Genomic DNA, 24,262 nt, shown 5'->3' with positions numbered 1-24,262 from the left:
ATAGAGGGATGGGGATATATCTCAGTGATAGAGCACTTGCTTAGCATGTACAAGGCCCCATATTTGGTCCCCAGTACTGGGTAGGGTGGGGGAAGAAAGAAAAAGAGGGAAAAATAGATTTTTGATGTGACTGATAGAAAAATAGTAATGACTCTAAAAGCATGTAAGTTACAAAGTGCTAAAAAGGAAGAGAATGGGGGAGGAAATAGAATTAATTATTTGGATGCCATATTCCATTTTCCCACCCACATTTGAAGACAAAAAGATAAAGTACCATCTACATTTCTTACCCCTGAACTGTCTTACATAATTCTCTTCCCACTGCCACACTCCCAACCAAGAATACTGTTTACCTAACTGCAAGATTTACATATAAAGATGAAGTAGCATTTGCCTCAGCCTTCACAATAAGCTAGGTTAAAGTCTTTGACAGTCTTCATTTAGATCCTTCTAGAAGTGATAGTTTGCCTCTGTCCTGCTTAAAGGCAGGGGAAGAAGTGTTCAGTCCAGCATCAGCCTTTCACATTAGGCTTCTAAGAATCTTCATTTTAAAATGTTTAAAGTCACTTAATATTTTCAAACTTTAAGATACATAGATTTATTTTGATCAATTCTGGATACCTTTCAGGGACATGTAACCTGGTATCTACCCAGGACAAATATGCCTGAGATAGAAACAATCAGAGGGTCATCCTTGTCCCCAGTTATCGTGGGCATTTTTCAAGATTTTTTTTTATGATGTCAACTTGACTTTCCCTTTTGAATCCTTGTGGATATGAGTCTCAGAGGGAAGAGAACCCTTTCTCAGGTTTTCTGCTGCATCTGGCTCCATGCCTAGCTTCATCCCGAAGCAGCATTCTGGGTGTGTGGGGCCACCAGCCAAACAAGCCCCTATGGAACAAAAAGTGTGTCAGTGTAGACAAGAATGAGCCTCCAAAGGGCTGTAGGAGAGGAAGGCAATGAGCCCTAGAAATGACACAGCAGCTTCACTGGCCCTGGCCCATGTGGACCTATGAGACCAAACTCTGGAGTAGTTCCAGTACCAGGCTTAGCTACCTTCTTAAAGTCACTGGGCTTGCTGCCAGTCTGACTTCCTGACACATAAGTGGTGACTGGGCTAAATGTCTCTTCCTAGTTCCTTCCAGTACCTGTCCACATGGCTGAGTTCAGAGTACAAGTTCCTATGCAATTGGCTGGGATCATGTCATTCAAGATCCTATACAAATGTCTGGAATAGTGCAGGGATAGAAGATGCTGTGTTCTCATCTGAGTTAAAAGGTACTAGCACTTCTGAGCTATGCTGGGGCCTCTCTGCCCCTTCTTTCTATAGTATCATATTTTAGCATGGTCCATAATGGACATTCCATGGTTCTCAGATGAAAACACTCAGGAGAAGCTACTTAAGTTGCTTCTTTATCCCATGCCAAGTCACCAAAGTGCCCACCATGGCACCCTAAGCACAAGGCCATGCCGGCATCACCTGATGGTGCTGACTGTCCTAGGCCAGAGCTACCAAGCCAGTAAAGCCTGCCAGAAGAGTTATCTGTATGGCTCCACCTTTACTTCCTCTCATATAACACTCAAGATTTAAATATAAATGACAGTTCCAGTATTGTTGACAGTAATATGACTGATACAGGCTGATCTATGAGAAAGGGAAAGAGGATTAAGGGAATATATTGGCCATATCTAAAGAGAATCCCCAAAAGCTGCAAGAGAACTAAAAGCAATTAGCTAACATGAATTTGGAGAGTCCAAAGCAAGTCCTCAACATTATATAAAGTTCTATGGGGGAGGGGCTACAAAAAGATAAATCCTGGCCTTCTATGTGATGGATCTTTAAAATTAAAGTTTTAAAATTAGAATTATAAGTTCAAGGCCACATTCACTTCTTGTTTCTGGTGACAAAATGATGTGATTACTCAGACTGAGCTACAATAAAGTCAAACCAAACTAGAAAGGACTGGTGATTTCCTGAGCAATCTCCTACCCAGTGCAGGGAGTCCTTTCATAGTATCCCTGAGCAGTCACCCTGCTTCTACTTAAGAGAACTCACTCTCTCATGAGGTCACCAGCCCCAGTTATGGGTACATTTTAGGGAGCTCTCCTTTTCACCCACGGCTGCTATTCCTGCCCTCTGGATACAAAGAGGACAAGTCCACTCCCTCTGTCTCATGTAACCAGAAGAGCATATTTTTATATTTCTCTAATAAACAGAAATTTGAAAAGGAACCAGTGGTGAATCTATTTCTCATTGTTTTCCAAGACAGTAACCAGTCAGTATAAATGGTAGTGAGCAAAAAGTGACTGTTTCAGGAATACCATGGTTTGAAAAAAAAGAAAAAGAATAGGCTCAAGAAGTGCCTTTAGGAATCTGGAGTCCCTTAATCCCAAGTTCAGACTGGAAAGCTATCAAACTTGACAGAAGCAGGCATTAGGCCAAGAAAGATCTAAGTCTATTATCCTAGAAAGAATATACAATTCTTGACATTTCAACCCCTGAATAAAGTGTCTTGAGGATCTAGCAGCAGTCATGCACACATTGGGTTGCCTTAACAAAACTGAAAGGGGACTGTAGGGCTGTGGTTAACTACAGAACTGTTCTTCCTCTTCCTCTTTCATCTAGTAACAATAGGCAAAGACCAACAATTGGAGACCCACTGATCTTAGTACCACCCTCCCTTTGTAAAATTAAGCAAACCATAAAAAAAATCCATACTCAATGTCTGCCCCTCTTCTCCATTTAAGACCATGATCTAAATCAGCCAATAACCTCTATCTTCAAGGCAAAAATGATTTTCCAGCAATTCTCCAAAGGCAACAACAACACCTCAAATGTTTAACTTTTCAAACCACAAAATATGAAGACTTGCTATTAAAAGTGACTGCAAAAAACTTTCTACCAAGAGAAAATAAATAGCAGAGAGATCTCTCTAAAGGAAAGAGAGGCAGACCTAAGGAACAGTGGAGATACAAACAGCAGTGACTCAGGCAGGCAATGGCTGGACAGGCAAATCTCTCAGTATTCAAATGTTAATGCTCATCTCCCCCTTATATTTATGATAGGGTTTGGCCCTGTCTCCTAGACTGTAGCTGAGTGCTGGACAAAATGCCTGGTGGGTGGTGTTTCATCCAACAACAAAGACCTAGAATATTAGAAGAACCACAGAGGGAAATGCCTTGTTGCCTTGTGAGGAGCATGGACACTTCATTAAAGTGATTTTTAACTAGAACCCAGGCCAAATCATCCATTCAGGGAAAACACTAGCAGAAGTCCCAATAAACATGTAGTACCCCAGAAAACTATAGGCCCGTAAAAGCAGAAGTGCTGTGATGCCCTTAGAAAACCTCCCAGTAGCATTGTGAGGCCCTGGATTTGATACCCCATCCAACAACAATATTTTTTTTTAAAAAAAAAAAGGGGGGGGGAGAAAAAAAAAGCTTTCTCCAAGTGTGGAGGAGATTCTGATGGAGTACCCATTAAACTCAACTTCAATAGAGGATCCCACTCCCAGAGAAACCTCCTCTGCTCACTCCTCTCAGGGCAGGTGACTTTGGGAACAAGAAAGAAGGGATAAAAGAAGTAGCAGGAGAGAGAGTTGAGTGTGCTTCTACTCTGGGAGATTACAATGAGAAACATCTTCACCCTGCAGAAATTGTGGCCACTGGGAGCAAGCACTAAACTTGAAACTATGCGAGACCAGACTACTTGATAATTATTAATGTTAAAACCTCCAGACTTAGCCCAAAGGGAAATGAGTTACAATGCTGTCTTGTCTAAGGCTACTCACTTCTTTTTAAAGAGCTTGCGGAAGGAGCTGCGAAAGCCCCCTTTCTGGTCTTGCCTGGGATTTTGATCGCTGAAAGATGTTTGTTCACTTTCTCTTTCTTCCTTTGGACAGAATCGGGTGGTGTCTTCTAAATGCATCTCCTGAAAACACAAAAGAGGTACTGCTTTTTTACTCTTTTCCAAAAATATCTATCCTGACTATGGGTCAGTTTTTTTATTTTGTCACTTTCCTCACCTACCCCAAAAGACTTATCAGTGAATACCCAATCGCAACTAAAGCACACTTAGGCTAATAAAGAAATCATGAAGTGAAAAGGAGAAAATTTTCTGCTGTGTGTAGTATTTCCTATATATCAATAATCTAGGATAGGAACATAGTGAATGCTTAAAAAGTATAGAAAGTAAATGCTTATTCTGGCACTGACACTGTCTTGCTGGAAACCCAGTACTAAGCCCCTTCATATCTCTGAATATATTTCTTTCTAAAAAATAAGAAATCTCCTTAATTGTAATATGAGTTTTAAACTCATGTTTCTAATTCTCCATTTTAGGCATAAATGAGGAAAGGAGTTTTTGAGAGGTCAGAACTGTTTAGAAGTAAGATCACCTACTATCTCCAAACTGAAAATAAGCCTTTAACACAGTTTTTACAATTCTGAATCCATGATATTTGGAATATAAAATAAAATAGAAATAAGGATATATCTTTTGTGAACTCTCATTTTTAAAATGTGAAATGTGTCAACTAATAGATGTGAATATGTATTCATCTGTATATAAGCTAGATGTGCATATACATATATATTATATCTTGAGTTAACTAATTTAAAATTAATCTAAAAATAGTTTCTGGATTTTGAATAACCTTAAAAGTATCCAAGAAGTCAAGGCAAAAAAATATAGAGAATGCCCTGTAAGTCACATGAATTGGATGGGTGACTGCTGATAGAAGAGCAAAACATGAGGATGATTTTTTTTTTTTCAGGAAACATACAGGTTTGACTTAGAGAAATTAAGTTGGGGTTGTAGTCACAGATCTGAAATTATCTGAGATTCTGCTAAGATTCATAACTAGACTATGGAGATCAATATCCTGATGGCTTAGTAGAGTGTTTCTCAGATGTGTGGTCCTGGGACTACAAGATCAGCTGAGGCCTCTATTTAAAATGTAGATTTTTGCCTTTCATGGTGGCACACACTGGTATTACCAGTAACTCAGAAGTGGAGACAGGAGGATTGTTTGTGTCAGGAGTTTGAGACAAGCCTAGACAACATAGCAAGACCCTATCTCAAAAACACCTGAGCCCCACCCAACTTTCTTAATCAGAATCTCTGAAGTGAAGCCTGGATAATCCTTAAGCACACTTGCACATGAAAATCAGTGATTTAAGGCATGTTTCTTCTCATCTTCTCTTCATGTTTACATGAATCACGTAGGTATGAATCCTAAATTGCAGTTTCTGATTCAGTAGGTTAGGCTATAAATTCTGGATATAACAAATTCCTAGGCAATGCACTCACCACTAGCTTGACAATTATATTTTGAGAAATGGGCTTTTAGGGACTACAACCAGGCTACAGTGTTGGCGAAAATGCCTGGTGGGTGATGTTTCACACAAGGACTTGGAATTCAGGACTACAGAAGGAAATAGCTTATTTTTGCCTCCAGTTGAGTATGGAAACTCTATTAAAGTGATTTTTAACTAGGACCCTCATCAAATCATTCATTTAGGGAAACTAAATCTATTAACTGTTTAAGAAAAAAAATCTTTCTGTAGAACCATAAGCTTAATAAAATTTTATATCTGAATAGCATCCCATACTTTACAAAGCATATTGACAAATTTTATCTTTTTTGGCCTGATCTTCACAACAAACCTGTGACATAAGTAAGGTAAAAATATTGCCTTGTTTTTATAGGTAAGAAAGCTGGAAACACAGAGAAGCCAAGTGAATTGTCTAAAAGCACATAGCTATTTAGCATAGAGCCAGAATTAGAACCTAGAGCTCCTGACACCCAATCAGATGCTCTTTGCACTAAAACACACTATCTTCTTTCTTGATTTTGAGAGAGGACACTAAGGACTAGGCTTCAGTTGGCTCTCCTGGGCAGACGTAGGAGATGCAGAGTATATAGAGATAGAACAGAAGTTTTCCACATCTCAATAGTCAAATAAGATAAGGTGAGGTATGGTGGCACATGCCTATAATCCCAGCAACTCAGGAGTCTTGAGACAGAAGGACTGCAAGTTCCAGGCCAGCCTGGGCAACTTAATGAGACTCTGTCTCAAAAAATTAAAAGGGCTGGGGATGTACCTCAGGGTTAGAGGACCCCTGAATCCAATCCCCCATACCACCAAAAGGGGGGATAGTTGTAGGGTTATCTTTTGCAACAAAATTCCCCATCCTGCCCCCACTTCATATACACTTATTCATATATACATGCACTCACCCATATATACAAACATGCATGCATGCACATACACATTTGCACCAACTTTAATACTCATACACAATCTCTGCCCACCTGCACTCTGCACACAACTCTCTCTAGGAATTCTATTAATCTAGGCCTTCTGAGTTTTTATAAAGAAAAATTTGTCCAAAATCAGAAATAAGCAATGGGAACTTTTGCATATTTGAAAATTTTACTGACATGTACTGCTAGAGAAAAGATCTTTTTAAAACAGATTTCATTTGATACTTCTTTAGTATCTCTTCTTAAACTGACTTGACTTCTGTCTTACAATGTTAGGAGAGGAAATTTGTTGCCCAATTTGTGTGATTAACAGTTTCTAACATATTGTTATTTCATATGTCTGTTAAACAGTCACAAATATATTACTCATTGTTTCTCAGATATATTACTTGTTATTTCTGATTAATGGTTTTTACCTGGCAATTGTTGAACCCCTAAATTTTCACACATCAATTAGGGAAAAACATTTTTATGAACATGTGAAATGAAAGCATTTTTAACAGCATAAACTATACTAATTACTTTTTTTCATGCCTGACTACCTCAGATTTCCCTCAGCTAACTTCTAGGCAACTTTTCAAATCTAATTCAGACACCCAATACTTCCTAAATACTTCCTGTATTTAGGAAGGCTTTTCTGACCACCATCATACCAAGAAATTTTAGATAATCCTCTTGTGGGCTCCTACAGTTTATCACAGTTCTGTGTTTTTGTGCCTTACTCCTATACTAAGCTAGTAATCCTGGAGGACAGAAATTAGATGTTGTTTGTTTCTAAATCCTCATCAATGAGCATAGAAATTAGAACAAGGCAGGCACTTAATTTTGTTTGTTGGAAAATTAATTAAAGGAGTCAGTGATCATCAATCTGTCCCTACTCGGAGATGAGAATAAGTGGAATGGAAGGGTTGTGGTACAGGTGAAAGTTGTGTTACTTTCTGCCAAATCAGAAATTGCCTGTTTCAATCACATTAAGAACTTAAGTATTTGCTTAGGAACTACTGGCCCTTTCATGGACATGTGTTTAATCACTCTTTTTAAGGCCCCAAGGCTTGAAAACACTAAGGATAGGCATCAAAATGCATCAACGTTCACTGAGACCAAAGAAGGTGTTTTTTGAGTCAATTCTTCTCTATCATGGGATGTCCTTGTCCCATCCAATATAAATTAATGTGACATCCTTTTCTAATCAAAAAGAAAGCAAGCAGAAATGAAAGTCAGCTTTGCAGCAAACTTCTCAAAGCCCACACTAAAAGCAGGGCAACTTGCCTCATCCCTAGCTACAAACAAGGACAGTGGGGGCTTGGAGTAGGGTAGCTGTCACACAGTCTTCAACGTTTAAACAAGGAGGGGTTCCTAACAGGCAAGGGGGGAAAGCCAAGCCAGGGAGTTGCGTGCAACGCTTTGAAACAAGTTCAACTCTAAGGCGTCACAAGCTGAAGGAGAATAACATCACTCCTAATCCTCTCAGAGCGAGAGGAGAAAGGGGAGACGGGAAGAGAACGCTTTCACAGAGAGGAGAGAAGGGAGAGATTGGAGAGGAGGGGCGAGGGAGAGAGAATGAGTATGAACATGGAGACAACGCAGATCTAAAATGGGGTCGAGGTCTTCTCTGCCCTCACACATGTACTTGTGTGACCTGCTCAGTGTCCTGTACGGGAGCTGCCACTCGCCTTCAAGGCCACCGAGGCCTTTTACTGGGGCAGGCGACTTCTGGGTCCCTAGCCTGGCCTCACCCCACTCCCCTCCTCGCTAGGGGGCGTCGGGCTGGCCCTGCCGCTCTAGGCCCGGGGCCGCCGGCGTTGTGGGTTTCGGTTCGGTTTTACTTTACCCTCCTTACTTCCAAATAGGTCTGTTTTTCGCTTTGGGACCTCTGTTGGGGGAAGAAGGTCCGCGGCGCGCCGCGGGGTACGGCGGCGCCACCGGCCGGGCCGTGGGGCTGCGCGGCGCGCTCCGCGCGCTCCGCGCGCTCGGCCTTGAGCGGCGCGCGGCCGCCGCTGCTGCTGCGCGTGCTGTAGAGGCGCGGGGCCACGCCCTCGGCGGGCGGCGTGCGCGGGAACTCCTTGAGCGAGCGACTCAGCGGCTTGGTCTTGCCGTGCGCCTGCGCCTGCGCCGCTGCCTCCAGCTTATAGGCGCCGCTGCTGCTCGCCGGCGACGTGGCGCTCTTGGGCAGCGGCTGCAGCGCGTGCTCGGGCCGCTCGGCCTCCATGGCGAAGCTGACGGGCCTCAGGAAACAGATGTCCAGGCTGGACTCGGAAGAGGCCGGCGAGCAGTTCTCGAAGAGGGCCGGGGCCTGGAAGGGCTCCTCGTCGTAAGGCGCAGGCAGCGCGAAGATCTCGCCGCCGTATTCGAACTCCTCGTAGCCCGCCGGCACGAAGCCGCGGGCGTCGGGCAGCAGCTCGGCCGGGGCGCGCAGGGAGCGCTCCACGTTGCCCAGCTGCTCGGCGGGAGAGGGCTCGAAGTCCATCTCGGGGATGGCCTGCAGGGGCCCGGCGAGCGCCTTCACGTCCTGCTCGGCCGCACAGAACTGTGCCGGCGCCAGCAGGCTCTCAGGCCTCTCGTGCTTTCTACCCTCCATCTCCCAGTCACTGGGCTTCCCGGGCTGCATGCTCTCCATCATGCTTTGCTGCTGTTGGCCTTTCTTCACTGGGGGCATCAGGTGTCTTTAAAGGGGAAACAATACAGAAGAGGTGTGCTTATTGTTTATTAGTGCTAACCTCTTAATGATAATGGCTCGCCCTTCCCGTCCCAGGTGCCTGCCAAGCTCCACAAACTTCTACTGAATAATTCCCAGGAACCTCTGTCCCCAAGTGGAAGAGTAGAAATGGCCAGGAGGAAGTGGATGCCTGAGCCCCTCAATGGCACCAAGGACCATTTTCATTCCCCTTTGTGTAAGCTCTGACCCTCCCAACATCAGTCACAGTGTCCCAAGGCATCTCTTAAAACTGCTCTTTCTTGCCCTGGTTTATACAAAATAATGGAAATTCAATTTTTGTTCCACCCATGGATCTTCACACTTAAAAACAAATATATTCCTAGATGAAATAAATGTGGCATGTCTTGATAACTGTTGAATCCGAATGGTGGCATGTGGGGTTCATTGTACTTGGGTAAATTTAAATTTTTCTTAATTTAAAAAAAAAAAAACTATGGCTATAATGATGCTAAGTAACCCCAAACTTCCACCCACAAAGCATTAATACTGTTTTAAGAGTTTCCGCTCTGAATATGCCCAATATCATGGAAGGTTTTGTTCATTTGTTTGGGGAGGGATCATGAATAGTGAATAGTTTACATAGGTTACAATGTAGTATAGTATACCCATCAGAGGGGACTTTCCAGTTTTGCTTCAGCTGCCAGACAGATGTAAATGGACAACTCCACATTGATTCAAAGTAGTGTTCTAATTTATTCATATTTAAATTCTTACCTCAGAAATATATAAAAAAGTAAGACACCAGAGTATCTTACTTTGGTGATCCTAAAATGAAAATTAGGTCTTACATTTATAGATGTGAAAAGAAATAGTGAAATGGAATCTTGATCTGACTCTTCTAACTTTGAAGATTGTTATTGAATTTTATTTTCTTTGCACGGAGTGTAATGATAGCCATGTTGTTCAGTCTGGGATAAAATGCTAGATATTTCATTTTGGAGCTCTGTTTGTTGCACTTCAAGGAAGATAAAAGGCTTTATCACTGTCTCAAGAGTTGGAGTAATCCACAAAGTAAACTTACACTTTCTATCTCTATTCCCACTGTAGGCCAGTCTCTCAAAATTAGTGTCTTTCTCTTGAAACAAAGCATCTAGTCAACTGCTTAGCTGTCACAGATAGGCCTGATGGGGTAAAGAGGAAGAGTTCTGTAGATATACTCCTTTCCAGATCAGCCTACTAACCCACACAAACTGCCTGGGACTAAGGGCATTGCCATCAGCCTTTCCATAGCAATAGGTGCTTACGTGACAGTGGGGCCAGAACTGGGAGCAGATGGGTAGGGTTGCAGAATCTCTTCTGAGTGGATCCCACCGTCTCGGACAGCCTCAGGGCCTGCAGTAGGGGAAGCATCTTGGCCAGCATTTGCACACTGGGAAGCCAGCCCTTTGTATAGCTTTGCCATTGATGACCTAACAGGATAGAAGTAAAGATTCTCAGGTTGTACAAGGGGAAAGTGGCTCTCTAAATGCACAGATTATGCTAAGAAAGAATTCTCAGATGACCCTTGTTGTGAGCTTTCTCTTTCTCCAGGGCGGTCTAAAATCAGGTAAGCAACCTGGTTACAAGTATGGATTCTGATTAACTGGCTGACAAGAGATTGGGGGTAGGGGGTAGTATTGAGAGATGCATGCTATTAGAAGAGCCCTGACTTGAGAGAGCATCTTTTCTGGTCTGAAGCTGTGACAGAAATAATTCTATTTTCCATCAAGTGGGTTGGGATAAGGTTGATCTGACTCTTCTAACTTTGAAGATTGTTATTGAATCTTGATTGTTATTGATTGTTATTGAATTCCAGGTCATCAGGAAGCTATGCTATGGGTTGCATCAGTTCCCTTTGGAGCCCAGAAGTTTCCTAACCTTCTCTTTCTTCAAACTCTTTCCCCACATCATTTGCTTTACTTTTATACATAGCACTTATTAACATCTAACTTATTTGTTCACTGTCCAACTATGAAAAGTAAGCTCCATGTGGCAGGGGTTTCTGACCATTTTGTTCATTGCAATGTATTCAGTGTGTAGAATAATAGAACAGGGGCTCAATAAATGTTCACTAGATTGATGAAGGAAATGATCTTTGGCCCTTAAACTGTGATTTTGTACCTGATAAGTTTAGGGAAACTGAACTATTTTTGAGGTAGTTAACATGAGAGGGCATTAGAGTGAAAATGCTCTTTTTCTAAAGTAATTTCGACCAGGTTATAGGTGTTTCCCTCCTGTACTGTCTGGGCACCTCTCCTACTCTCTCCTACCTCCCACCACTGTATCTCAGCCACATAACCACAATGTGGTTACTTGTGACAGATACCTACATTTGACTGGTCTATGTAACCTATTCTCAGAACCTTTGATAGACCTTCCCAATTGAATTATCAGAAACTTACTTCTTGAGCTTTTTCCGTTTCTGAATAAGCAAATCCTCATTGCACTGAAACAGCAGGGTATAGTGTGAGATAAATACTCGGAGACGCTGAACGCACACCAGTAGTAGGTAATAGTCAGGATGTTCTTGCTCTGTGAACTTGAGGACATTCTTCATGGAGAGAAAAAGGAAGCATTATATAAGAAGAAGGAAAAGTTGTTTTGTCTCTTCTGCATCTTACTTGGACCTATTTTAAGTTTGATAGCCTTTTAGTCAAAAAAACAATACATATGACCCATCTAATAAACTAGAATGTCAAATTTGCTGTTCTCTGTCCACCATTCCAAGGGAAAATAAGTCATTACAGTTCCAACTGGAAAGTTAGAAGGATCTATGAATTAGATCTCTGAAATAGTAGAGGCATTCTAACAATTACTATAATTAATGTCTTAATTCAAATGAGTCAGACTACTGATGAGAATGTCAGGCATCAAGACAGGCAGGTAGGGGTGGTTGGTGGATGGGTGATTATCATCAAACCTGGCCTGGTGACCTCTCCTATTACATTGCTTGTTGCTATGGTTTGGATATGGTTTATTCCCTATGGGTTCATGTGCTCGAAGCTTGGCATATGATGTAGTGGTATTGAAAGTTGGTAGGACCTTTGAGAGGTGGGGCTTAGTGAGATATGATTAGGTGACTGACCACACTCTTAAAGGGATTAATGCTGGTCTTATGAAGATGGTTAGTTCTCATGAGAGTGAGTTGTTATAAATAAGTAAGCCTGGACCCTCCCTGGTGAAGGCCATCCCCCACTCACTGTCTTGACAGGGTCACAGTGAAAATAAGTGCTGGCAAAGCCGCTCTCCCACTGTCTTGACAGGGTCACAGTGAGGATGAATGCTGGCAAAGCCGCACTGGTTGGTGGGAAACCGAAACCATAAGACCCTTTTTTTATGTAATTGGGACTTTTCATTTTCATGCTTATGTTTCTGACAGGAGGCATGAGTATGTTAAATGCCAAACAAATTTCAGATGGCTAGAACATAACAGGTAGTTCATGCCTTGAAGGCTGTTCTACTACCCCTCAGCATATCAAGGTCAAAGTAGAAGGCTGTTCTTCTATCTCGGTACATTGAGGACAAATCTGATAATTGACAACAATCATTCTCTGAAAGGTCACGAGAATTTTGGGCACCACATTGATTATATCAACTAGAACCCAAGCCCATATTTCCAGCCTCTTAGAAAACCTAATCATTATGCTTATTTTACAAAGCCCACCATATGTAGTCTCATTTTTGATTAAGGAAAGTTATATTATACACTTAGGAAAGTTAAAACATATAAAGATATATTCTTCTCTTTTTATAAACCCTTTTTTACTTTATATAGGGATTTATGATGAGCATAGTTAATATTGGCGGGAAGTGGACTGATTTTAGAACTTACTTTCTTTTGAGAAAGATTATAAAGATATGAGAACTAGTGCACCTTGACTGAGAAACAAAGAAACTCTTTGAAAAAGCAGCTCAACCAGTTTTATGAGAATAAATTTAGGAATTAATTAAAGAAGCTTTATAAGATATTTTTAGAATAATGTTAGAAATATTATCCTATTTAGATTTTTGGTTTAGAAATTCTTAAGTTTTTAGTTGTATGGGTTTCTGATATGTTTTAAGAATGACTTATAAACTTTAGGATATTTTAAGTATAAGATTTAAGGGAACTTTTTTAGATGGGAACTTTAGATTAGAAATAAAGTAAAGGTGTACTTTAAACTTAAAGGTTAATGATAGATTAGGAGACTTAGAGTCTGGTTACATAGTTTGGCATTAGTTAATAAGAAAATAGCATATCTTGGGAAAAATAGTAAATCTTGGAAAAATCTGAAAAATGTAAATTAGTGATGCATTTTATTAATGATTCTGTACTTTTAATAATTAAATAACTAAAGGTCATATCCTGGAAAAATGTAAATTAATGTCACATTTTTTGTACCCCTAATCATGGTTAAGGAAATGTCATGTCTTGGCAAAAATTTTAAATTGTATAATCAATGACGTATTCTGAATCTATAATGATGAGAAAATTTGCAATAAAAGATGACCCAGAGAAAGCTGCATTAGCTCTCTCTCTCTAACATTGGTTTAATACTTCTTGTCAGGAACTGAGTCGTTTATATATATTACCCCATTTAATTTTTACCACAACCTAGTTAGACAGGTATAATTATTATCTCTCTTTAGCAAATAAGAAAATTGGGGGTTCAGAGAAATTAAGTGATCTTTACTAAATCACATATCTAGTAAGTAATGGAGGAAGGCTTTGAACTTAAATCACAAGGTATAACCAGGGCTTATTTACCATATTCTAACACTTGCAAGACCTGGACTTCAGCCCTAGTTTTTCACCGCTAGATAAGAACTTAGGCATATTACTTACTTCTTTGGCCCTTCATATTCTCATCTAAAAAATGGTAACAATGATTCCTATCTTATGGGATTTTTGAAAGGAATTATATTAAGTAATAATATAATTATTATGAGAAAATGCTATTAGGCCTTAAAGCCATACAAAATTTAGAAAACCTCAATATTGACATTGGACTGCTTCCATCTAAGATTAATCACAAGTATTTCTAAGATGTTTTTGCTGAATTACTTCAAAAACCAGTCAGTAGTTAAAGCAGAACAGGTGGGTGATTGGAAGAAGAGGGACTAGTAAGAGATTGATGAGTCTCTAGGGTCTACTTCCTCCAATATGCCTCAAACCCTGTGGGAAAATAGTGTGAAGAAATTTGCTCATCAGCTTCTTCATTACTCTTCTGTGACATAAAGTATAAGCATTGTAAAGTAAAACTTTTGACTTGAGTCAAGTGAAAGTAATCGGGATAGCAATTAAGTGGGCAGGTTAAATAGAAATTTAGACACCAAGAGCTGACATTTAGATGACTGTAGAGCCAAAGTAGATGGCACTAAATAAAGTGTTTCAATCCTGGGCCACCAGAGGGGGACATGGCTCATAAATAAAGATAAAACTCAAAGTCAGTCATCATAAGTCAAGATATTTTTGGAGCCAGGCACTTGGTGCACGCCTGTGTCACCAGTGGCTCTAGAGGCTGAAGCAGGAAGATCAAGAGTTGAAAGCCAGCCTCAGCTAAAGCAAGGCACTAAGCAACTCAGTGAGGCCCTGTTTCTGAAGAAAATACAAAATAGGGCTGGGGATGTGGCTCAGTGGTCAACTGCCCATAAGTTTAATCCTTGGTAAAAAAAAAAAAAAAAAAAGATTTTTGGAGATACGAGATTTTTAGCTTATCCCACAGAGTAGGATGAGGTATGGGGTAGTCATAATAATATAAGCCATGTAAACACTTGGAAATATTAATGATTCCTTGAACCTTTACAGTATAAGTTGGAAACCAAAAATAATATTTCAATATGAGAATCAGTTTGATGGCTTGCCTTGCAATGCTTACCTGCAGATGTATCAGATATTCAGGGATCCGCTGGACTATGTGAAAAAACAGTGTATAGATGTCAGATTTAATCTCTTCATCACCCTGAATGAAAGAAAGGTGGAGTCACTTTTCAGTGTTCCTCCAGCTCTGGCAGCAGAACCCTGGAGTCAGTTGCACCAGAGAAAGGATTTATGCCCAGAGCATTCTCTTGCCAAAGATCACCATGAAGCATTGATCTTTCACATGTGCAGGGACATGACAAAGGAGGTAACTCTTCTTTAGCAAGGAGCGTATCATATATGTCTTTTGAATCCACTTAAATTTCCAAACTACACTTTCCTTCCCCACTTGCATCTTAGTACAGAGCTAAATAGAGATGGGCATTTAAGGACTGGGGTTGTGACTCAGTGGTAGAGCGCTTGCCTAGCATGTGTGAGGCACTGGGTTTGATTCTCAGCACCACATATAAATAAATAAAATAAAGATCCATTGACAACCAAACAATATTTTTAAAAAAGAGAAATGGGCACTTAAATTATATTTGAATTCAATTAATTAATTAAAGTTCTCCAGCAAGTAATCATTATGATGGTTTACTAATAGGCTCTAAGGATGGCTTAGAGTTTCATCAGAGTTGGAGGGAAATGTCATTAGAAATTGGTTGTTTGGCCTGGAAGCAGAAAACATGTTGGGCTTTCTCTATGTGCCTTTCCTTTCCTCCATTTCCCCTTCCTGCTTCCCAAACATTTGCTGAATGCTAACTTATAGTAGTCATTATACCAGATTGGGAGTAGGGGTGGAAGTTTGAAGTAGAAAGCAAGACAGAGCCTCTTATCTCTTATGAGACTTGATTAATTTGCAGCTTTGGGGCTTCTGACACTGTTTTTTCCTATTGACCTAAAATAAATAGAAGTGTTATAGATGTATACATACTTATTGATCACCTAATATATCACCACAGCAGTAGCACTTAAAGCAACACGATTACAGTCACTTTATGATCGTATAAACTGACAAAAGATGATTTGAACTTAATATTGAGATTCATATCTTCCAAACCTGAAACACACACACACACACACACACACACACACACACACACACAGCATAAAAGCTGCAACCTGAAGAGTTCTGGTTAGAACACCTATTTACGTTGCCTATAATTCCATTGAAGTAAAACAGAGGTCCAATAAAGCAGGGCAAGGACCAAAGCAACAGAAGTGATCTTGAGTAGGCTCCTAAAGCCCCAGGAAAGGTGTCAGTGGCTCTGTTGAGGCAATCCCTTAACCTGAAAACAGGCTCAGAGTGTACATGCTGTACTGACTGGGTAGATCAGCAACATGGCATAGATGATATGCCAATAAAAGACAGTACACACATAGAATTAACTTACCTCCTTCAGAACAACAACATGAACCAATGAGATGCATTCTGGTAAATCCCTCAAATAGGCAACATAATAATCCAAGAAGTTATTCTTTAAAAGAAACACAAAAAATGCAAGGTAAGAACCTGGAAACAGGAATGACAATATATTTATAAAGCTATGTATATTGAAAAGGAATGCTTGGCAGAGATTATCTTAATCATTCAATTAATGTGTTCTTTAATGTATTTTGGAGGTTTGTGTTATCTTTTTAATAAATCTTTTTGGTTTTAATGTAAACATCACTACAATTTGGAAACCAAAACTCAATGGCCCTACCTCAATGACATGAAATAATAAACTAAGGGCAGAATGAAAGTCTTAAAGTTGAAAAAGTATTTTTAAATTGTTCAATGATAAAGATGCTTATTTTGTTTTTGTAATTCATTTTCATTTTAATTATCTACATCCAAATAAAAACACTGGCCAACCCTTCTCATATTATCTGGACCAGCAGTTCTCAGTGTTTTCAACTACCTGCATCTTTCAACTAAGTGCATATTCACCTATGCAATTTTCCCTTAGAAAAACATAGTTTCCAAAGTGATATTCTCACAGATATAACAATTCTTAGCCCCAGAAATCACAGTGACTACAAACAAGTGAAAGGGATATTAGAGAGATAGCATTATACTTACTTTTCTCTACAACTAATTTGTAAACTTTGTGTTGTTACCTGCATTTGAGAATCATTATACAGAGGTTGATTACAGGCAAGAACTGATTTTCAGACCAATTGTAAGTAGCCCACACAGTGTTTTAAAAATAAGAAAAATTACACAAAATTGTGGATTATTCACTTCTCTTAAAATAGAAGTATGGCAACTCTAGTCCATTTTCCTGAACAATAACTGGATAAAACTGTGAGCTATTTTTATAGTAAAATATATGTGCAATTCGGTGTAATTCCCACCAGTCCATATTGTATTACATTTAACCCACATCTCTCATTTATGTCACTATCTGGCCCTGCAGACATTTGAATTTGTAGCCTTGGTCTGGATCATATTTTCTATGTAAAACATTATATAGACTTTCAAAACTTAGCACCCTTTCCTTTCACCAAGAAAGTGAAAACAAAAGATATCCAGGACAAATAGTCATACTTTAAAAAATCTCTAAAGAATGAAAATTATGTGTGAAAATACACACATATATACTTATACGCTTATTTTACAAGTATGTATGCATATTTATGAGCATGAGTATATGAACAGAAACACATATAATCATATATACTTGCATTTTCAGTGAAGTCAGTTATAGTTCTATATAAAGTTATGAACCAGAAGTTAAAAGACCTACCATGTTTCCAGTCACACAGATATCTCATTACCCAGCAAGCTGGGTGATTTCAGAAAAGCCTTTAAAATCTCTCTGAATCTTATTCAGTAATTGTAGAATAAGGAAGTTAGTAGTAGTTCCTCTGAAAATCACTCTTTTTTAGATTCTCCGTTAAGAGAAGCAGATGAGGGAAACACAGATCAATATAATTAAAGTTGTAGAGGAGGATTTAAAAAATGGCTTACCTCATCATTTGTTAGTTTAAGGAATAAATCTCCAAGAACTCCTTGGCGTGGCCATTTCAGGACCCTTTCCTGCAGTGCATGAAGCAAATCCAGGTGCTGCTGGACAATGTACCGTAAAGACCCAGGGAAGAGGCTTGAAACAGAGCACAGAAAGAAACACGTGCCAGGTGTAGAGAAGAAAAGATCCTACAAGCATAAATTAAGGGCCTGGGGATGTGGCTCCGTGGTAAGTGGTCCCCTGGCATGCATGAGGCCCTGGATGAAACCCCTAGCATGGGGGCAGGGGTAGGGATAAATATAGAAGGTCACATTTTCACAGTCCTCTGAAATACTGTGAGTTACAGGTCTGCATTTAAGATTAAAAAAAAATTGTCATAGACCTTAGCTGATGCCTTCACACTGTAAAAAGACCCCATTACTGATGGCCCCTATACAAATGTGTATTGATCAAATAGTAAGAGCCTATCACTCAATTGACCTTTTTAAAGTTCACCTGGTACACTCTTATTTATCATACCTAAGAGTGAAAATTCTAAGGGAAGCCTTTTTTTAATATTTTATACTTATTCCAATTTAATATGCAAATAATCTATTCTAATTTGTGCTGTAGATGACGGCATCTAATGTGGCACTTAGTTATTCTTGGCTAGCAGACTGCTATTTAGGTAAGTAGAAAAATTTGTTTAAAGCTAGTAACTAAAAGCTCAGGGAGTTGGGGGGCAATGAGAGGGTCTCTTTTCCCCTTTCTTTCAGTTCCTAAGAGGCAAACTGGGCAAAGACAAAGTCTTGCCTGCAGAGGCTAGAGACCAGGGATGTCCTGGTACTCCTTGGAGTTTCACAGAATCTCTTTCCCACCCTCAAATCTCTTTCCTCTTCCTCTTAATATGGATCATTTTCCCCCCAGAGGAAATGAAGGGAGGAAGAGAGAAGTCAGAGAAAGGTAGAGTGGAAAAGAGAAGTAAATTGAAAGTAGGTTCCCTATGCTTTCAACACAACAAATTTAAGAAAGATGAAAGCGATGGCCTACTTGTCACTGAGTGCTGAACTTATTTAAATACTTTCTCAGGTTCTAATGGGAGCAAATTAGTGGACAACTGGGGTGATTTGCCAACAAGCAGAATTTTCCTGGAAAAGTAGAAAGGACATCAAATTGAGAAGAATGGGTTGGATTTTTCAACCCATTTCCAAAGACTTCCCTGTGGCTGTAACTCAGCGAAGACAAACAAACCGAATAAGGTACCAAGATCCCCTATGAAAGATACAAACTATGATAGTTAACTGGGATTACCAATTTGATTGGATTAATAAATGCCTAAAGTTAAGAGACTTTTGGGTACATTGACGAGGGTGTTTCCAGAGATAATTATTATGTGGAAGAGCAAACCAAAGGGTGAGACCTGCCCTGAATGTAGATGGTTTAGTCCAAAAGGCTGGGGACCTGGATGGAAAAAAGATGGAAGAAGGAGAAAATCAATGTAGATTAAAACTCATTCTTCTTGAGCAGCTGCTTAGACGGCTGCTGAGATCACCTGAGGACACTGGATTTCAGCTCCTTCTCTCTTCCAAAGCAGACTCTGACCAGTCTCCAGGGAGTGTCCAGCCTCTAGTCGTGAACTGGGACTGAATCATAGTTTTCTCCTCTTCTTAGACTCCGGCTTCTTGGACTGAGCAGCTACTAATTTCTCCAGTCCTCCACTCAACAGTTGACCAATGTGGGACTATTTGGCTTCTGATCCTGTAAGCCAATCTAATAAATCCCCTTTTCATAATCAGATAGATAGATCCTGTTGATTGTTCCTCTAGAGAATCCTGACTAATATACAAGGAAACCTTCCATTCCATTCCCTCCACCTTCTGTTCAATGAGTCTCCACATATGCAAAGGTTGCTGATCCTAAGTATCAGATGAGAGACCTCTCCATCTGAGCTGTACAGATAGGATGATGGACTTGGAAGGTCTTAGTAATCCCTGTCTAGACCAGAGAGAAATTTGGAGGGGTTGCTAGAAGCCATGTAGAAAGGCTGGGAAAAGACCATAAACCTGGTGGAGGAAAGCACAACTGATGGTGCTAACAGAGTAAAACACTTGTATCAGCAAAAGTCTAGATGCAAAAACATTTTTGCCTACCCAGAGGCTATAATTTTAAGTTAATAAATTTTCTCTTGCCAGTCCAGTAGTAGGCTAAAATAACTTCTGGGCTTCAGGTACAGAACACTACAACCATATTGGATGGGCATGGATAATTAAATATGTGCCACCTGGTGGCTATCTATAGCACAGAGCTGGTTCAGTTCTGGGTGGATGTGGCAACTGGAGTTTAGCTTATCAGGCTAAATGGCAATCCTCCCCATAAGTATTTAGACAGGTGTTTAATGTTAAGGTCTAACCTATCTAGGTGAGTCAGACCAAAAAACAGCCCAGAACTCCAACTTTTGTGATCTTCCAACAAGATCTGCCCAAGCTTCAGCTGGGAGCATGTGCTTGCAGCTTCCAGCCCATTCCGCCAGGCACAGGCTGCCTCGAGACAGGCTGAGGCAGCTCTTGAGCAAGTCACTTCTTTTCCCTCCTAGGGAAAACCTAAAGCTTTATTTTAGTTTGAGATGTGGCAATGTCAGGTTTGAGTGTCAAGTTGTAGTTGTCGTGGTTTTTATTTTCAACCCAGGTTACTTTCTAATAGGGTAGAAAGTGCCAAAGGCTTGCAGTTTGTGATGGAAAAGGCAGTAAATGTTAATAAATTTATTTTCACCTTTGCATGGAGAATACCAATAGGTCCATTTAAAGTACACAGAGGCTTCAGAAAGGCTTAGGAAAAAGGATAATGAAAATTTAATTCTAGGGTAGATAAATGACAACACTGCCACACTCAGAACCAGAGATTCTTTTTTTTTTTTTTTTTTTTTTTGGTACCAGGGATTGAACTCAGAGAAACTTGACCACTGAGCCACATCCCCAGCCCTCTTTGGTATTTTATTAGAGACAGGGTCTCACTGAGTTGCTTAGCACCTCGCTTTTTGCTGAGGCTGGCTTTGAACTCATGATCCTCCTGTCTCAGCTTCCCAAGCCACTGGGATTACAGATGTGCGCCACCACGACCGGCTTAGAGATTCATTTTGAGTATCAAGAATATGGAATTGATGCTTTTTCTCTGCTTTGTTTACAAAAAGAAAAGAGGGCTAGCTTGGTAAATAACTAATATGAAATAACTATCTTTTGTTGAGGATTATATGAAGCTTTAATTTTTTTAATCTCAAAGTTTGGGAGAGGGATCTACTTCTTCTTACTCAGTTATAGAGAGTAATGTCAGAATGAGAGAATGTCAGAAAAATAGGAAGTGACAGCAAGTAAAAAGGACCCTACTATTTTGACAGCTACAAATATATTTAGCATCTCTATTTGGCAGGTCAATTGAGATCCGAAGTAAGAACTTTTGGGTTGTTCAAGAGAAAAGCCTGAATTTTGAAATAGGAAGAGATAAATTTGTGCCTCTTGCTTTTGGAGAAATGTTTCCTATTCCTGTTAGTTGAAGTGGTGTCTTTGAAACCACAAGGTCCTTAGAAACTGTCTGACATGGAAAGAGTACAAGGTTCCAGGTCATACAGGTCTGCATTTGAATTCTCGCACTAATTGTCTATGTGGCTTTAAACTTCTCTAGATCTTAGTTTCTTCATCCATAAGGTAGAAATCACAGCATTTTGTATTTTATTAATTGTTTTTGTGGTCCTGGGAATGGAACCCAGAGCCTCACACATGCTACTGACATCACTAGCCCCAAGTCTGGTGAAGATTTCATGAAGTTAAAATCAAGTGCCTAGCATAGGACCTGCTAACAACTCTCTTTTTCTCTTTTCCCATTCTTGTCCTAGTTTCCCAAATTGACAGAAACTAGGAAGAGACTCTGCTGGTTAGGATTCTCAGACATGGAAGCAAAGCCACACCAAAAGGTAGACTCACCTTTAGATTTGATTAACGTAAACTGAGCAGGTATTTAGCAATAGCCAATAAAAACAAAACCCTAGAGGTTAGAAACTTCCCAGAACCCTGAATGAGAGGTGGGAGGGTTAGATAAGCTGTATTGGTATCTAGAAGGGACAAATCAATGGTCAGAGGGGATGGGAAGGAACTGTGAGAATCCAGGTGGCCACCGAGAGAAGGTGAAGCCCAGTCCAGAACCTCTATTGGTCACAGCTTTAAATGTGTCACATTATCCTTTCTGTTCATTATTACTTTAAATTTTGTTCACCTCAGTTTTACAGTAATATGATCCTTGAAAATAGTCAAGGCACTTGTGAGTTTGTCGGGGAATATTTCCTCACTTTAGTCATTTAGATAGGAGGAGCATTGTGTTCTGGTGACATGGTATATTGCTGGGAGCTGCAAAGTCAAGCAAAATTAGGGGCATGGTAGGGAGCAGAAAAATATAATTAGGGGCTCCCCATCCATTCATTTGGATTGGCCTTTGCCTGCCTCAATTGTTCTGGATCATTTCATCTTTATTACATTAGTCTTCTTCACCAAGTCTTACCTTTTTCCTTCCTGCTTTCTCTGAACAGAGAGTGAACGAGAAAATCTACACTATGAACAGGTATAGATTGAGGTGTGTAACATTAGGGATAGTAGCTGTTACAATACTTTACCTACACTTTAGAGCACTGCCCCACAACACAGGTGTGTGATCGCGCACGCACACGCAATCTTAGAAGTGACCTGGTACTGTGGGAGCACCTGAAGAGTTATATCATTCCAGTGTCATTTATCCAATGGCTACTTAATGCTTCAGACCCACTATATCCATTTCCTTGTACCTCTTTGAGACCTGTGATCCATGGCAACAGGGAGCAATGCCTCTCTTTAAGTTCTTTTTTTTTTTTAATTCGTTCTTCTAGATATACGTGACAGAGTATATTTTGACACAGTATACACACATAGAATAAATATAACTTGTTCCAGTTAGGATCCCATTATTGTGGCTGTACATGATGTGGAGATATATTGCTCATGTATTCATATATAAGGACAGGAATGTTATGTCCAATTCATTCCATAGTCTTTCCTATTCCATGCCCACTCTCTTCCCTTTGTTCCCCTTTGTCTAATCCAATGAACTTCTATTCTTCCCCTCCCTTGTTGTGGGTTAGCATCTACACATCAGAGAGAACATTCTGCCTTTGGCTTTTTAGGACTGGCTTATTCCACTTAGCACGATATTCTCCATTTACCAGCAAATGCCATAATTTCATTCTTCTTTATGGCTGAGTAATATTTTACTGTGTATATATACCATATTTTCTTTATCCATTCATCTGTTATAAGGCAACCTAGATTGATTCTATAGCTTGGCTATTGTCAATTGAGCTCCTCTAAATATTGACATGGCTGTGTCACTGTACTATGCCATTTAAGTTCTTTGTCACCATATCAGAGACACTGCCGGCCCTGGAGACTATACTCATTTTCTTACCTGCTGAGAATCTAAGTTTGAGATTTTCCAGGAGTTACCTGCTATCATTGCTTATTGTTTTTTCAAAGATTATTTCTAGAACTCATTGTAGGCCCCAGAATTCCCAAGGTGGAAATGGTGAACAACTTACCTTAAATCCTAATCAATCTGAAAAGCAAAGGCAATGAATACATGGATACCTTCTCTCTTTGGAATTCCTCTTTCCATCTGACCCCTGGAATGTTGCCTTTATCTTCAGGATCAGAGAGATGTTAATAACATATTTTCTTTCAGATTCAAGCAGTTCTAGAGCCACAGTTTGTCTTTTGGCTTTAAAAACAAACCAAAGAGGGAATTTTTGTTAGTCATTCCCTCCCAAATCCTACAAAATGACAGAAAGCAATAAAAAGATATCAAAAGCAGAAAAAAGACAGCAAATTTTTGGAAGACGGAAAACAGAATGGAGGCAGGATAATTCATTCAGCAGAGCAAAGGACACACTCCTGTCTGCAGATAGAGAATCTACTGAGAAGCAGCAGAAAGATTCAAGGACTAGATACACCAAGAAAGTGCAAGTAAGGGCCACTGCCAACTAGTGAAATGGTCAAAAGTCTACGTAGGTACGTTGAACACACAGATTCTCACTGGCTTCCTCACTTCCATCCCTTGGGAAATGGGAAAAGTGAAACTAGAGAAGCCCTTTCTCTGGGATCTGGGCTAACAACTCCAGAGGGCAGGGTTGAGATGCTAATATGAAAACAAGGGCACTCACAGAAGGCCACCTGCATTCTGAACAGTGAGATTCCCCTGGGTTCCCTTCCCCTGCAGGACCCAGAATTGCCACTAGCCAGGCTTTGTCACTCCAGGCAAGGGAGAGAGTCCTCCACTTGATAAGCTGAACTTTCCAAGGAAAAAAGGCCCTCAGAAATTGACATGAAGAGGTCACCTGCCAAAAAAGTTCATTTGCTATCCGATTCACCATCTGTAATGAAGCCCATTTATTAAAAGCTTAGACAACACAAAATTTCCAGGTTTTTTTTTTTTTTTTTTTTTTAAGAATCTCTTG

General features: G+C 40.0%; 1 protein-coding gene across 2 annotated transcripts in view; it reads right to left on the bottom strand.

The window, feature by feature from the left end:
- Positions 1–24,262, bottom strand: part of Arhgef33 (Rho guanine nucleotide exchange factor 33) — a 49,442-nt gene that overhangs the window by 4,329 nt on the left and 20,851 nt on the right. For both annotated transcript variants that reach the window (XM_026410123.2, XM_077792154.1), the window contains exons 8-15: positions 23,397–23,526; positions 17,760–17,892; positions 16,198–16,281; positions 14,823–14,906; positions 11,367–11,515; positions 10,230–10,394; positions 8,101–8,932; positions 3,792–3,931 (exon numbers count right to left, since the gene is read on the bottom strand). In XM_026410123.2, the coding sequence (XP_026265908.1) occupies positions 3,792–3,931; positions 8,101–8,932; positions 10,230–10,394; positions 11,367–11,515; positions 14,823–14,906; positions 16,198–16,281; positions 17,760–17,892; positions 23,397–23,526 (1,717 nt within the window). The remainder of the gene's footprint in view (positions 1–3,791; positions 3,932–8,100; positions 8,933–10,229; positions 10,395–11,366; positions 11,516–14,822; positions 14,907–16,197; positions 16,282–17,759; positions 17,893–23,396; positions 23,527–24,262) is intronic.

This window comes from Urocitellus parryii, chromosome 12 (assembly GCF_045843805.1).
Source record: "Urocitellus parryii isolate mUroPar1 chromosome 12, mUroPar1.hap1, whole genome shotgun sequence".
Classification (NCBI taxonomy): Eukaryota; Metazoa; Chordata; class Mammalia; order Rodentia; family Sciuridae; genus Urocitellus; species Urocitellus parryii.
The sequence above is the reverse complement of the archived record's forward strand: the minus strand, read 5'-3'. Positions and strand labels throughout refer to the sequence as shown.